This window comes from Ascaphus truei, chromosome 12 (genome assembly GCF_040206685.1).
Source record: "Ascaphus truei isolate aAscTru1 chromosome 12, aAscTru1.hap1, whole genome shotgun sequence".
NCBI lineage: Eukaryota > Metazoa > Chordata > Amphibia > Anura > Ascaphidae > Ascaphus > Ascaphus truei.
The window spans coordinates 12435415-12448930 of NC_134494.1; the positions used below are offsets into that span (position 1 = coordinate 12435415).

Genomic DNA, 13516 nt, shown 5'->3' on the forward strand with positions numbered 1-13516 from the left:
CTGTCTATCCAGACGACATCACAGATTCACCAGATCCAGTTACTGCCCTTAATTATCTGCCATCCTGTGAGTAGGCTTTAAAGAAGAGCCAAGTTTCCTCACATACTGCTAAATTGAAGTTTACTGTCTGCACTTAGTTTGTGTTTTTTGTTGTTTTTTCCTTTATGCTCCCCCTGGGTTGTGAGAACATATAGCGATCATCTGGGACCAGTGAAGACAGTCCCTTCCAGAGGGTTTGAGCAGGGGTTACCAACTATATATATACGTTTTTTTCACTATCATTAGTCACTTATTGTATGCACTTAAGTTATTATAAGTATTTTTATACACTTTATTAATTATTCACTTATAGAACGGTGAACACTAGTATTGTTTCAGCGCCTTCTTTACACTATCACCTTGTCACATTTATTTATATATTACCACAACAAAAAAGGGAAAACTTTTGTTTTTAGTGCCGCTTGGATTGCCTCTTTAAAGACTTTTTTTTCAAAAGAATAATCCACATTTGCAGCAACTTGCAACTCTGTAAACTTTGACTTTTTATACAAAAACACAGAATTTTAAAAGCATCTCCAGCACTTTTTTAAATAAAAGCATTATTCAACAAAAAATTATATCCTAGCGCAATGGGCCATCATTGGAAGTTGAAAGTTTGAAAATGGGGAGCGCATAAATGAGAGCATTAGATGCAAGTAACCGCCTTCCAGCCAAAAACATAGCGATACATAAAGTAGATGAATTAATAAAAATGTTTTTGTATAGACCACCACAGGGTAAGAACTACAAAATGAAAGTCAGGAATCTGGTTTCCCAGCTGCAAAACTGATGAATCTGTTTTAATTCTTTAGCAATGGTTTCGTCCCGAAGAAGGGGGGTGGGGGGGAATGTCATTGCTTTCAATAGGATACCTATTCTTTGATTAACATGGTAATGCTATTTGCTCTGGACACTTTACATCACAAATGAGGAAAAACTGAGTAGACTAGGTTTACCAAACGGGTGCCATCTGCTGCCAGATTGAAATGTCTCAATTTCAATATTACTCATGTACAACAAGTGATCCCCGACGTATAAGGGGTGACAAATAGAACAGTGCAGTTCGTTTCAAGACTTGTTGCACATTTGCAGCCATGTTTTGCAACCCAGTTAGACTGGGGCTATAAAAGCGAAACCGCTGGGTATGTTAAACCCCATCTAGCAGCAGAGAGCCATGCAGCAGTCATACGATATAAAAACTGCAGCTGTGCGTTTCCACAATTCTTCCCAATTATAATACAGCTACATACTAAGCCCTTAAAAAGCACTGCGTATTTCAACAGCCAACCTATGCACTTCAAAACATCTCCACAAAATCTGTACTGCAATTTTTATATTACAGATCACTTATATGTTATTGCCTATTCTAATGCACAGTAGGAAAATATCCTAAACCCATTGCACCGAGAAGAAAGACTGCAGCAAAGTCTTAAATCACAAGTAGACAACAGCACTTGGATATCAGTGTCCCTTCCGTGTCACTCTTATTACAGTGTAAAAAGATAGGTTTTAAAAAGAACGCGGCTTTTATTTCCTCATAGGATAAGCTCTTTGAAAACGTTATATCCCAATAATTTCTTCTTTGTTTACCAAGATTATGCTCTCTCCAATTTCAAAGTACAGTACTTCTGCTCTCAAAACACTCCCTCCCGTGGGTTTAAGACTAGCAGATCCTTCCCCAAGGATAAATCTGCTGTAGAGTTTCTTGGCCTTGGTCTTTTCTCAAGTGGTGGAGGGTGGATGTAATCTTTTGTCTGTCAATTTCAAACTGCACTTCATTTAAAAAAAAAAAAAAAAAAAAGAGTAAAGGGATCTCTCCTTCTGTTCTGACAACAAATGCACATAATCATTGCCGACTCTGCAAGACAGCACCCCCAGTTAAATAAAACTAGCACTCCCCAAGCGCGTGCAGGGAGTAATGGAAGTGATACACATTTTGGACGAACAACCTGTCATTTTGTAGAATCTAATAGGTATTAAGATACTGTTTAAAATGGATAGGGTTTGAAGTCATGTGTAAGACTTCAAGGAGAGAGGGACAAAAACAAAACATTTTTAAAAAGCGGTCCATTTTGGGGGGGAATTGAAAAGTCTGCATACAGAGCATTCCAGCAACATATAATATGACTGGGGAAAAACAGATAGATAGGATAGATAGGATAGATAGGATAGATAGGATAGATAGGATAGATAGGATAGATAGGATAGATAGGATAGATAGGATAGATAGGATAGATAGGATAGATAGGATAGGATAGACTGTTTTTCCACAGTCATTATATGTTGATGGAAAGCTTTGTATGCAGACTTTTCAATTCCCCCAAAAATGGACCGCTTTTTAAAAATGGTATGTGTGCGTGTGTGTGTGTAAATGTGTGTGTATATGTGTGTGTATATGTGTGTGTATATGTGTGTGTATATGTGTGTGTATATGTGTGTGTATATGTGTGTGTATATGTGTGTGTATATATATATATATATATATATATATATATATATATATATATATATATATATATATATACTACATTAAGAGCAGCAGTCTGCGATTTCTTGCATTTTACCTAGAGATCTTGCCCTTTCAAACGCCATTTTTATTTTTTAATCCGATGCTCGGTTCAGGAGATATAAATGCGTCTGAAATATTAAGTATCCAGGAGGTTACAATTGACCTCTTCCAAGAGCTCAGTACAGTCAAAAGGTTACCATCAAACGCCATCAATTAAGAAAATAAGGATTTTTAACACTAGAAAAAATAAAAAATAAAGAGCAGAAACTGCTGAGGGGGAAAGATACAAACATTTTGGTAGCTAAACTCCTATAAGCTTCTGGGAGGGATTGCTGCTTTAAGTGCTTGTATGAATACACGCAGCACCAACCATGTACACTTCAGGCTATGATTATACCTAAAAACGCACACAGCGCCAAAACAAGCATCACAAACCCTATTAAAGAGCTCATACCGCTGGTGATGGTGCGCCGTACTGCAAAGCGACGCGCCTGGGGAAGAGACTGAGAAATTAGTTTTTTTTCTGGCGACGGCCGTGTCACCTGAGTGGTTCAGCCAATGAGGGCGAACTGCTCACGGCCACGTCTCCTGTGCCCTGTCTCCCCGGTATAATCAAGATGCGGCTCGGCGGCAGCGCAGGGTGATGTCACAGAATAGCGGTGCCGCCGAGCAGCTCTTGGTATAATCACAGCCTTTACTTTACAGAACAGATACTAGATTAAAGCATTGCAAGAGAGAAGTGTGGCACACAAGCAAACACGTAGGATAGAGCAATCGCTGCCCTGGAAGCCTGACATATCAAAGCTGGCTAACAGTGCAGAACACTGATTTATATATAATCATTCTTATTCAAAATTAATACCTCACTAAACTGGGATTTCATGGTTTACAGCACAAAATAGCGTTTTGAAAATGTCGTTTGTAATAAGTTGTGATACCTTTTAGGGGACCACCTTTAGAGTACTGTATAGATTAAATAACAGGGTAAAGAGCTTTCAAAAACCTCATAGGTTCCTTCTACACATGTATCTATGAAGTTTTGAAAAAACGCTTTACATTATAATTTTATCCATGAAGAACTCAACTTAGCGGGGCAACATTAATCACAAGGTACAACAAATCTGTCTCTCAAAAGACCAAGAAGTCTAATAAAGCTTTGAACTGCAAAATGTGATATGAAACTCTCCACCTATGTCACAGAATTGGGCTCTCGTATAACTCATTTTTAGCAGCACATAAAGCAATGCATATATAAGTTGTATTGTATTTTTCTTAGAATGGATCTGCCATTCAACTTGTATGGCAAACTAACTGCATGAAGCTTGCAAAACACTGAATTTGTTTTAAAATCCGTTTTCTGCGTTGAACAATATCCCTTACATTTTTGGTAAATATATAAAAAAAAGGGCACATTAATTTCACTATATTTTTAAATATTTTAGGGGTATATCAAACAAAGCCTTTTTGGCAAGGATCTCCTGCAATTAAAGTTGTACATCTGTCTGGCACTTCAGTAAATGCACAGATTATTTTAAACACGTTGCATCTCGGTACCTATTCACCATTCTTCCTTAGGATTCTCCTGCAATCAGCCACAGTACCACTACTGTCCATACAGAATTCCAAGCAATGCACAGAACAGCGTATTCAAGGTATCTACACATTTTAAAGCAATGCATAACTACAGCATATAGGTGTCTTACGCGTGGTTTCAAAGGATAATATCATTGAGCACAGTACTATTATATACATTGAAAGCATACCATAACATTGTATTTCTATTCATATGAACTCTTGCTGCAAAGCACAGTGCCTTTACTGTTCAACAGAAATGAGGGCAACGCACAGTAGTTTAATAAGCAGCCGCTGCAGGAAAGAACTTTCCAAATGAGTCAGATTTTTGTAGCACATGTAGCAAAAAAAAAAAAAAAAGTCTAAGTAAATGGCATCTAAACAGGGTTTTTCAATGCTTTACAGAGGATCCCAGGAGATCAAGAACACTACTGCTTTCTTAACAGGTTCATCTATTCTTTTTATGGCACCTTGAAGCCTAGGGGCGTTTTATGCAACATTCCATAAATCTATTGTGGAACCAATCCGTTTATAGCAGCACTTAAAGCGGGTATGGACAAAAATATTTTTAAAATGTAGGAGCCAGGCAGAATTTTTAGGAGCCCGTTTGGTAAAGAAGGGGGGGCAGTAGCACTCAAAACTCACCCACAGCTCTGCGTCTCACTCACACACGCCACCCCCCCCCCCTCCCACAACAACTTAAGTGCGGGGACTCAGTCGCAAAGCGCTGCGCCTCACTGGATTTCAGCTGTGCAGTGCCGACTGACCTGACGGTCACTGCCGCCGCTGGCATCAGCACTGCCAGTTATGCGTTTGTGTTAATAAAGCAGGATTGAGGGTGGTATTGCAGGTCAGTAAGCACTGCCAGCGCAAGGACAGGAAAGTTAGCCAACTTGGCAACCAGATTTTGCCAACCCTAAAAAAAGCTATATACAGTACAGAACTTCAATACATGGCCTCTAGAAACAGATAATATTTTTCTTATACAGCACTGCCGGTGTACACCGAGCTGTACATAGAATTCTGCAGCCCCCAGTCCTTCAGAGCTTACAACCTAATTATGGCACAAGGAGATAGTGACTTGCCAAAGGTTACAAGGAGAGCTGACACAGATGTGAACTTCAAAGACTGTTTGCTTAGCATTAAGTAACTTCTCGCGGACGGAATATTTGTTAAAAGAATTCTCCTGCATTCAGTCACACTACTAAATGCTTTCACGAACAAAAAGCAATGCACAGAACCAATTTAACCCTGGGATCTGAATGCCATATTTTCATATGGTTCTCCTATAAATTAGACACCACTACAATCAACGCATTAAACTTTCCACCTGCTACCAAGGTCATCAACTCTACTTTCAAAAGATTACTAAAAATGCATAGGACGAAAATGGCACGTCGATAGGTATTCTCCAGATGAACCCCTTTGCTTCTTGTTTGTCCTCTGGCAGCAATTGGATTAACCCCTTGGCTGCCTGTGAGGTCAGCACCACATTTGTCATGAGTTGCTAAATCCTCTGACAGTCAAACATTAATGGGGCAGATTCATCAAGCACTGGTATGGATTAGCGCATCTCATCTGCTGGCGACTCCTATACAAGGTCAATGGGAGTCGTCAGGTCCGCTAACCAGTACTGGCACTTGAATCTGCCCAAATGAATTAAAAAACAAAGTTCTTTTCCATCAACCAAATCACAGCATAAATTTTAAAAGGATTTTTCTGTATCTATTGCTTATCCTCAACAAATGCGTAATGCAGACATTTAAAAAAATGGCATCTAAAGATATTGTTTCACAAGAAGATTATCTACCGAACAAAGTACTTAAGACAGTCAACATAAAACCTAATCAAAATATTTAATCTCAGTAAAAAGTCAGCTCTTCCTACTATTCAAAACTAAGATACTGTTATGAAAAGAAAATCTCCTAAAAATGAAGATCTGTTCCACATTAATAGCATTTTATACAATCATAAAAAAAAATTAAAAAAAGATACACATCTATATTAGCAGGCATCAACTCCACATTTTGCCACTTAAAACTGTTGGCATAAAACACCAAGTTTAAACCGTTCCCCAGCTATAAAACACAGTGCCACTTCTTATAGCAGCATGTCAAACAGTGCATACTGCAAACAACCGACCTTGGGTTTTAAAAGTATTCTGCAAACAAATGGAGCACAATTACCAGACTTCATCTGGACATCTGCGCTGTCCTTTAACCCGGTCACTGCCAGGGTGACAACAAGTTACCTTGTGCTAAAGGAGTTCTTAAACCAACCTCAGTTCAAAATAAGACTAATAAAAGTGTGTCTGTGTCACCATGTAACAGCAGTATGTTTCCTTACGACCAACCAGTATCATCACTACTTTTTATATCACTTTGCCTAGTAAGGCTGAGTCCCCGCTGGCGCTGAGCGCGCTCATGCTTGAAGAGCGCTCAAAGCATGAGCGCCGGGTGTCCTGCATTTACGCGCGCGCGGGAGGGAGGGGCGGCATTGCGGGTAGTTGAGCGCGCTGGGAAGTTAGATTTTTTTGTTTACCTAAGCGCCGAGCGCAGGTGAGCGTGTGTGGGGAATTACATATATCTATATATAAAAAACAAACAAAAGCGCAAGCTCCATAGCACGTAACTGAGTAAAAAATAAGGTACATTTATTTTAAAAATCAGCAACCCATAAGAATGTGCACTTACAGGATTTTAAACAGAACCATTCGTGGGAGAGAAATCTCTATTGTGGTCATCTGCGGTGGTAGGGTGAGTCCCAGGTTTGCAGAGTGGATGTAAACAGCCCAGGTTCACCATGAATTGGCAGCAAGATATAAAGGCATCCAATGCCTGCACGTCCTTTGCTCCCTCATACAATGATTGCTAACACTTGAAATTACCGCCAGCCGGAGCGCAGGGAAGCCAGGGACTCCAAATACACCAACACAAACGCGATGACGTCACAGCTGTGTTGTGCACCTTATTTTTTACTCAGTTACGTGCTATGGAGCTTGCGCTTTTGTTTGTTTTTTGTTCATAGATTCCAAAAGTGGTTGGCTATACAACTCCCTTTAAAGCTGCAAAGACGCTCCCTGGATCTTCTATTGGGACTATATTTCTCTCTGGATTTTTTGTTTGAGTGGAACATTCAATTTGGATTTTCCTTTTTTTTTCACTATCATTTATGGTTTGTAGATATTATTAGGTTAAATTGTGGTAATTTTAATTTATTTTAATATTTTAAATATGTTATTATTATTTATCATTTATTAGGGTTATTTCACATCCTCTTTAGCGCTACTTAATTTTTGTGTTGTCTTTATATATCTATATATGTAAGTAACCGCCTCAATCGCCGACCGCTCAGCGCTAGCGGGGACGAAGCCTTAGTGTAGACTCAATATGACATTGCCAATCGCACAAAGTAATAAACTAAGAATAACATCCAAGCAGCTATTCCAAAAGCACAGTACCGCTACTTTTGAGTAGCAAACAATATACAGTATATAACATTGATGCACAGCTGCGAATTCAGTGCTCGTCAGCCTTGTTGTGTGACGGTATCCTGGTCTAATATCTGAAATACACGACACCATGCAACTGGAGATGTGCTTCTCCATGTCTGAAATATTCTAATACACTTTTTTACAATGCTTGGTCTTAGAAAACATCTAATTTATTTTAAAAAAAAACAGCATTTTATTCTATTATCCTTGTATTTTTTTTATTTTATTATTTTTTTATATATATATATATATATATATTTTTGTCACAGCGTGGTGGATAATCCCTGGCCTATATACCTGCAACTAGTGTACGATAGGGGCTAAGGCAGGTGGGGGTGAAGTGAGGTGAAGAAGGGACACAGGTATTGTAATGTTATTTAAGACACATTTAAATGCTTAAAATGATTAGACAGACTCAACATTATACAATCATTTATATATTAGATTATGACAATGCTATAAAATGTCACATATAATTAATTAATGTAACTCCTAGTTTATGAAAAAAGGTACAGGATCTGCGTTCCACCTGAAAAAAGCCCTGTATATACATATACACACTATTTTCTATTACTATTTTATACAAGCGAGTTTCAACATGACAAACAGCACTGAGCTACCTGGTCAACTACAATAAAATACGCGCAGACTGTCCAAGGGCCCCTAAAAGGGCCATCGTGGGATACATTTGGTTTGTTGGTCACCAGCTTATTGTGTTTAGTATTGTGTAAAAAAAGTGTATAACTTCATCCTTAATGATAGTGTTTTTGTATGGCATGTCTGCATTTCAGTATTGAATTAACCTTTTTAATATATGTATGGAAAACGCAATAAAAATATATTAAAAAAAATTCACCCAAGCAAGCAATGCTGTTCAAGGCAACTGAGAAATAGAACAAGCTATTAAAGTGGGTGCTTTGTGAACAAGCCATGCTAAAAAAAAAACCCCAGCAGCTAAAATAGATTTACCCCGTAGTTTAAGGATGTCAAAACTCACCACTACTTTTTACAGCATTGCACACAAGTATAATTCACCTCGATGCTGATGACACACAAATTTACTTTTCAACCCGACCTTACACCTGCTGTACAGACTAACGTTTCTGAATGTCTCTGCGATATCATCCTGCATGGCCCTCCGTCGCCTTAAACTTAATATGTAAAAAACAGAGATCCTCATATTTCCTCCCAAACCTGGCCCTACAAACTCCTTCCACATTACTGTTGGAAGTACTATCATACACCCACAAGCACGATGCGCAGGGGCCACACACTACTCCTCTCGCATTTAAAAGGTAGCTGTGGTTTTTTCCTCCGCAATATTAACAAGATACGCCCTTTCCTCTGTTGCTCGACTGATAAAACTGACGCAGACCCTCATTCTCTCCCGTCTCGACTAGTGTAACCTCCTGCTGTCCGGCCTTCCTGCCTCTCACCTGTCTCCCCTACAATCTATCCTAAATGCTGCTGCCTGAATCACTCTACTCTTTCCTAAATCTGTCTCAGCGTCAACCCTGCTGAAATCACTCTCCTGGCTTCCTATCAAATCCCGTATCACGCACTCAATTCTCCTCCTCACTTTTAAAGCGTTACACACTTCTGCCCCTCCTTACATCTCAGCTCTAATTTCTCGCTATGCACCATTCCAATTCGCGTTCTGCTCAAGGATGTCTTCTCTCTACCCCATTTGTATCTAAAGCCCTCTCCCACATTAAACCTGTCTCACTGACTGCCCCACACCTCCGGAATTCCCTTCCCCTCAGTACCCGACTAGCACCCTCTCTATCCACCGTTAAGACCCACCTTAAGACCCACTTGCTTAAAGAAGCATATGAGTAGCACCGTGGCTAATACTATACACGATACATAAAGCTTGGACCCCTGCAGACGCTCTTACCAGAATGCCCTCCTACTGTCTCTGTACGTTATGCCTACCTACCAATTAGATTGTAATATGCCGTGGGTGTCAACATGCTGTATAGGGGGGAATGCTTATAAAAAAATATATATATATATTAAATATACATGATATATATATGCCCTCCCCCGCTAAAAACCTCTCACCGACTACCCAACACCACTGGAATGCCCTTCCCCTCAATATCCGACTAGCACCCTCTCTATCCACCTTTAAGACCCACCTCAACTGCTTAAGGAAGCATACGAGTAGCTCCATAGCTGATAATTAACACCTCATACAAAAACCTTGGCTCCTTGCAGACGCACTTATCGAACGCCATCCTACTGTCTCTCTATGTTCTTCGTACCAACCAATTAAGATTGTAAGCTCTTCGGAGCAAGGACTCCTCTTCCTAAATGTTACTTTTATGTCTGCAGCACTTCTCTTTATGTGTTATTTATATTTGTTATTTATATGGATTGCCACGGGTATTACTGCTGTGAAGCGCTATGTACATTAATGGTGCTATTTAAATAAAGACATACATGCATACAGCAGAGCTGAGTGCAATAGATCCCTTGGTTGTCAGACAGAGAGGCAAGCAATTATTATTACTATTAATAGCTTGCATGGATGTTTTTAGAGTCACCCTTTTTAGCAGCACTTGAAGCCAGACACCCTCCAGCAACAAGTGATCTGTGTAGGGGGGGACTACTATTCTGCGACCAGGGCAACTACCCCTTTCCTATCACACCATGCAATGCATACAGACTGGAATAAATGGCACCCAGGCATCCTAAAGAGAGGGGGGAGAGAGAAATCTCTTTAAAAATCAGCAATGCAAACAGGACACTTCTGCATCAGTGCACCGTACTGCCACTTTCAGCACATACATGTGTTATTAACAAGCCACCCCTGCCTTTGTGGGGGCATTTCTTCTCCATCAGGGGCAGTTATCAGCAACTCTGTAGCACTACATGCATGGCACGCAGCCTCCATCCGACCCCGCATATATCTGCCAGTGTTTGGGGGACCCTGAGGGGAAAAAAAAGTTTGGAAAGGCTCCTCGCCTCCCGCGAGTGAAGTGAAATAAAGCGCTGCACTCTGCCGTTACGGGCTTGTTTTTGTAGGGGAGGGATAGTTCAGTTATTATAGGGTTGCAGATCTCCCCCCCCCCCCCCCTCTCCCCAGACAGCAGCTGCCGACCCCCTCCCATCCACCCCCAAAAGCCCGGACACAAACAAGAAGCGAGCCCCGAGGAGGGCTGGAGTCACTCACCCTGGCCGGACACCAGGCAGCAGAGCAGGAGCGCGGCTCCCAGCGGAGCCCCCATGTCTTCCCTGGTCGTGTGTGTCCCCCCTTCACCTCCCCCTGTCCTCCTCTCCTCTAGGTCTTTCTCTCAGCGGCGGCGGCTCCCATGACCTCGCACCCCCCTCCACTGTCCCGCCTCCTGCTCCTCCACTAGCGCGCGCCGCCGAGAGAGAGAACTCGTCCGCGTGCCGCTAGTCCCAACAGACAGGCGCTTTCCAGCTGGGTGTCCCACTGCCGCGAGGACAACTTTTTTTTTTTTTTTTTTTTCCTCCAGCCGCTCACTCTAGGCATGGACACGCCCACTTCACCCTCGCTTCGGACACGCGCTCCCTTGTCTTGAGCGCATTAATAACCTTTGGTATTTTGGCCACGCCTACACATAAAATTCCCGCCGCATAACCACGCCCACGGCGAAGGTGTTAAGGGAGCATCGACTCCCCTCTCATTCACAATAAGCCACGCCCACTCAGGGAGCCATCCAGCCACGCTCATGACAACTACACCTAGCCCATCCCGCTACTTAACCGCACCCCTAAATCTTAGCCCCGCCCTCACATGCAACGCCCATTTGGGCGGTGCCATGTGACGTCACGCCCCCTCCCTGCCCAGCATTGGGTCCTGACTGAGAGGCAGTGATTGTAAATGCATGTAAAGAAGGTACGCGAATGTTATTTATTTATTAAACACATTGTTAAAGTTATGTTATTTTTTTTTTAAGTGCTTTCACGATCAAATGTATTTATTTCATTAAAACAAAATATGAAATAATAATTATACTCTACTACTCTCCTCTAATCTGAAATATATCATTCTATATATGATTTATATAAATAATAAATATTTACATTTAATAAATATTTACAATATATTATTTTAAATGCAGCGGTTGTAATTTTATTTGCATTTGATTTTTGAGCCAAATCTCACGTCAACATGTATAGATTGCTTTAGGGCCGGCGATAAGTTGTTTATAAATTTAGAGCTGCAAAGTCATATTTCCTGATTCTTAATGTAACCCCTATTTATTATAGACTAGAGTGACCATTTTTTTTCCCAGTTAAAAATCGGGACAACTGTCGCTCATGCGCGAAAGGCCCGCACTGCCCGCACTCATGCGTGAACGGTCAGAGCTGACTGTGCTTACGTGAACGACCCACACCGCCGATGGGCGGCTGACAAGAGTCGATTGTGCATGCGCAGGATCGGCTCTTGCCAGTAGCACATTCGTTTTCGGGGTGAAAAACCACCACGTTTTGAAACTTTTAAAAAAGTTGTTGGGACCCAATCCCAAAAAACGGGACTTCTGGTCACCCTATTATAGACCCCAGATTGATACCCTGTGCTGAGGTGGAGTCCTGTATGTATACTTAATATGTCACGCGTGTCCTACGGTCAGGCAGTGGGATATAAGTACATGGTGTGTACAACTGCTTTTATATTATCACTATCCATTCTCATGAACACACTGATCCTCAACAAAGGATCACTACATTGAGCATACACATATAATACCACTTAACAGTAACGCTGTGTGTCAGTTGAGAGTGAGCCACCCAACCCTGGGTATATTGGCCTTTGTGATGGTGCCGCACACCGTGGGAGCTCTTAGTGCACTAAAGTGTTGTAGGCCTGTACTTCGCAGAGGTGCTTGCAGTCGTCGAGGGCCCCTCCGTCCGTGCTTGATGCGCCCTGCAGCTCCCCGATGTGGATCCGCTGATTCTCTTGCCACAAAGTGCTGCCGTCACTCAGGCAGCTCTCGATTGTATTCATAATGAACGCATTCAGGCTCGTGCAGACCTGACACGTCATGCCTGCTCTCTTTTTAAGGCTTTTCTCCATCTTAGTCCCACCTCTTCCACAGAATTTGTTAATTGTTGCTCTTTACATCCATCAACAGTTACATGTCCATATCACATTGGAGAGGAACCTGCCAGGGGGGGGCAATGTGAGTGTGCTGATTGCATCACACAGGAGGTTACATCCGCCCCTGCTAAAATGTTGATGTCTCCATCAATGGAACTAAAGCCATTTTCACACATGACATGTCTAAATAACAACTACTATCCTCTCTAGGTAAATAGGATCATTGGTACAGTGGAACTAACACACATACAGTTCTAACAGATTGCTTATATTTGTAGGGGAATATCAATTGCTTAGTCACTATGTGTTGGGGCTTCTTGGCAACTCTGAACATTACCCCACTCTTGATTACTAAATTAAGCCACTGATTTGAGGAGCCGGATTTCGGGGTGCGTCCCGGAGACAATTTCCTCTTTGATCTCCGATTTCTATCCAGACTTCCCGGCACCTATATGAGTGCCTGGGCTGACTGAGTAGACATTTATAGTAAATGTAATAAAACATACTTTAATCCCTAGGATAACTTGGGGAGACCCATATCTGTAAGGGAAATTGGGTAGGAGAACATAGTTCAATGATAGTGCTCTAATGACCATAGGTGATAAACATGTTATCAATGGCAATTTCTTGATTGAAGAGGAACACTGGGCCGGGTGTGTAATACATGAGTGAGTACTAAGGTATATAGGTGGGCGTGCAGTTAAGACATATGCATGATGTCCTGGTGAGTGTGGTGAATGGAGATAGATAAGCCCCACCACATCACTCCCAATATGGACCAAGTCTAGAAAACGCCTATGAACACCTGTAGTATACCTCCCAGTACAAT

General features: G+C 41.5%; 1 protein-coding gene across 2 annotated transcripts in view; it reads right to left on the reverse strand.

Moving 5' to 3' along the window:
- LRP5 (LDL receptor related protein 5) overlaps positions 1–10974 on the reverse strand; it is a 262237-nt gene extending 251263 nt beyond the window's left edge. The window contains exon 1 of one of the 2 annotated variants that reach the window (XM_075566739.1): positions 10792–10974. In XM_075566739.1, coding sequence (XP_075422854.1) covers positions 10792–10846 — 55 coding nt within the window. In that variant the 5' untranslated portion in view covers positions 10847–10974. The remainder of the gene's footprint in view (positions 1–10791) is intronic. The other variant, XM_075566741.1, reaches the window with a different exon arrangement.
- Between the last annotated feature and the right edge of the window lie 2542 nt (positions 10975–13516).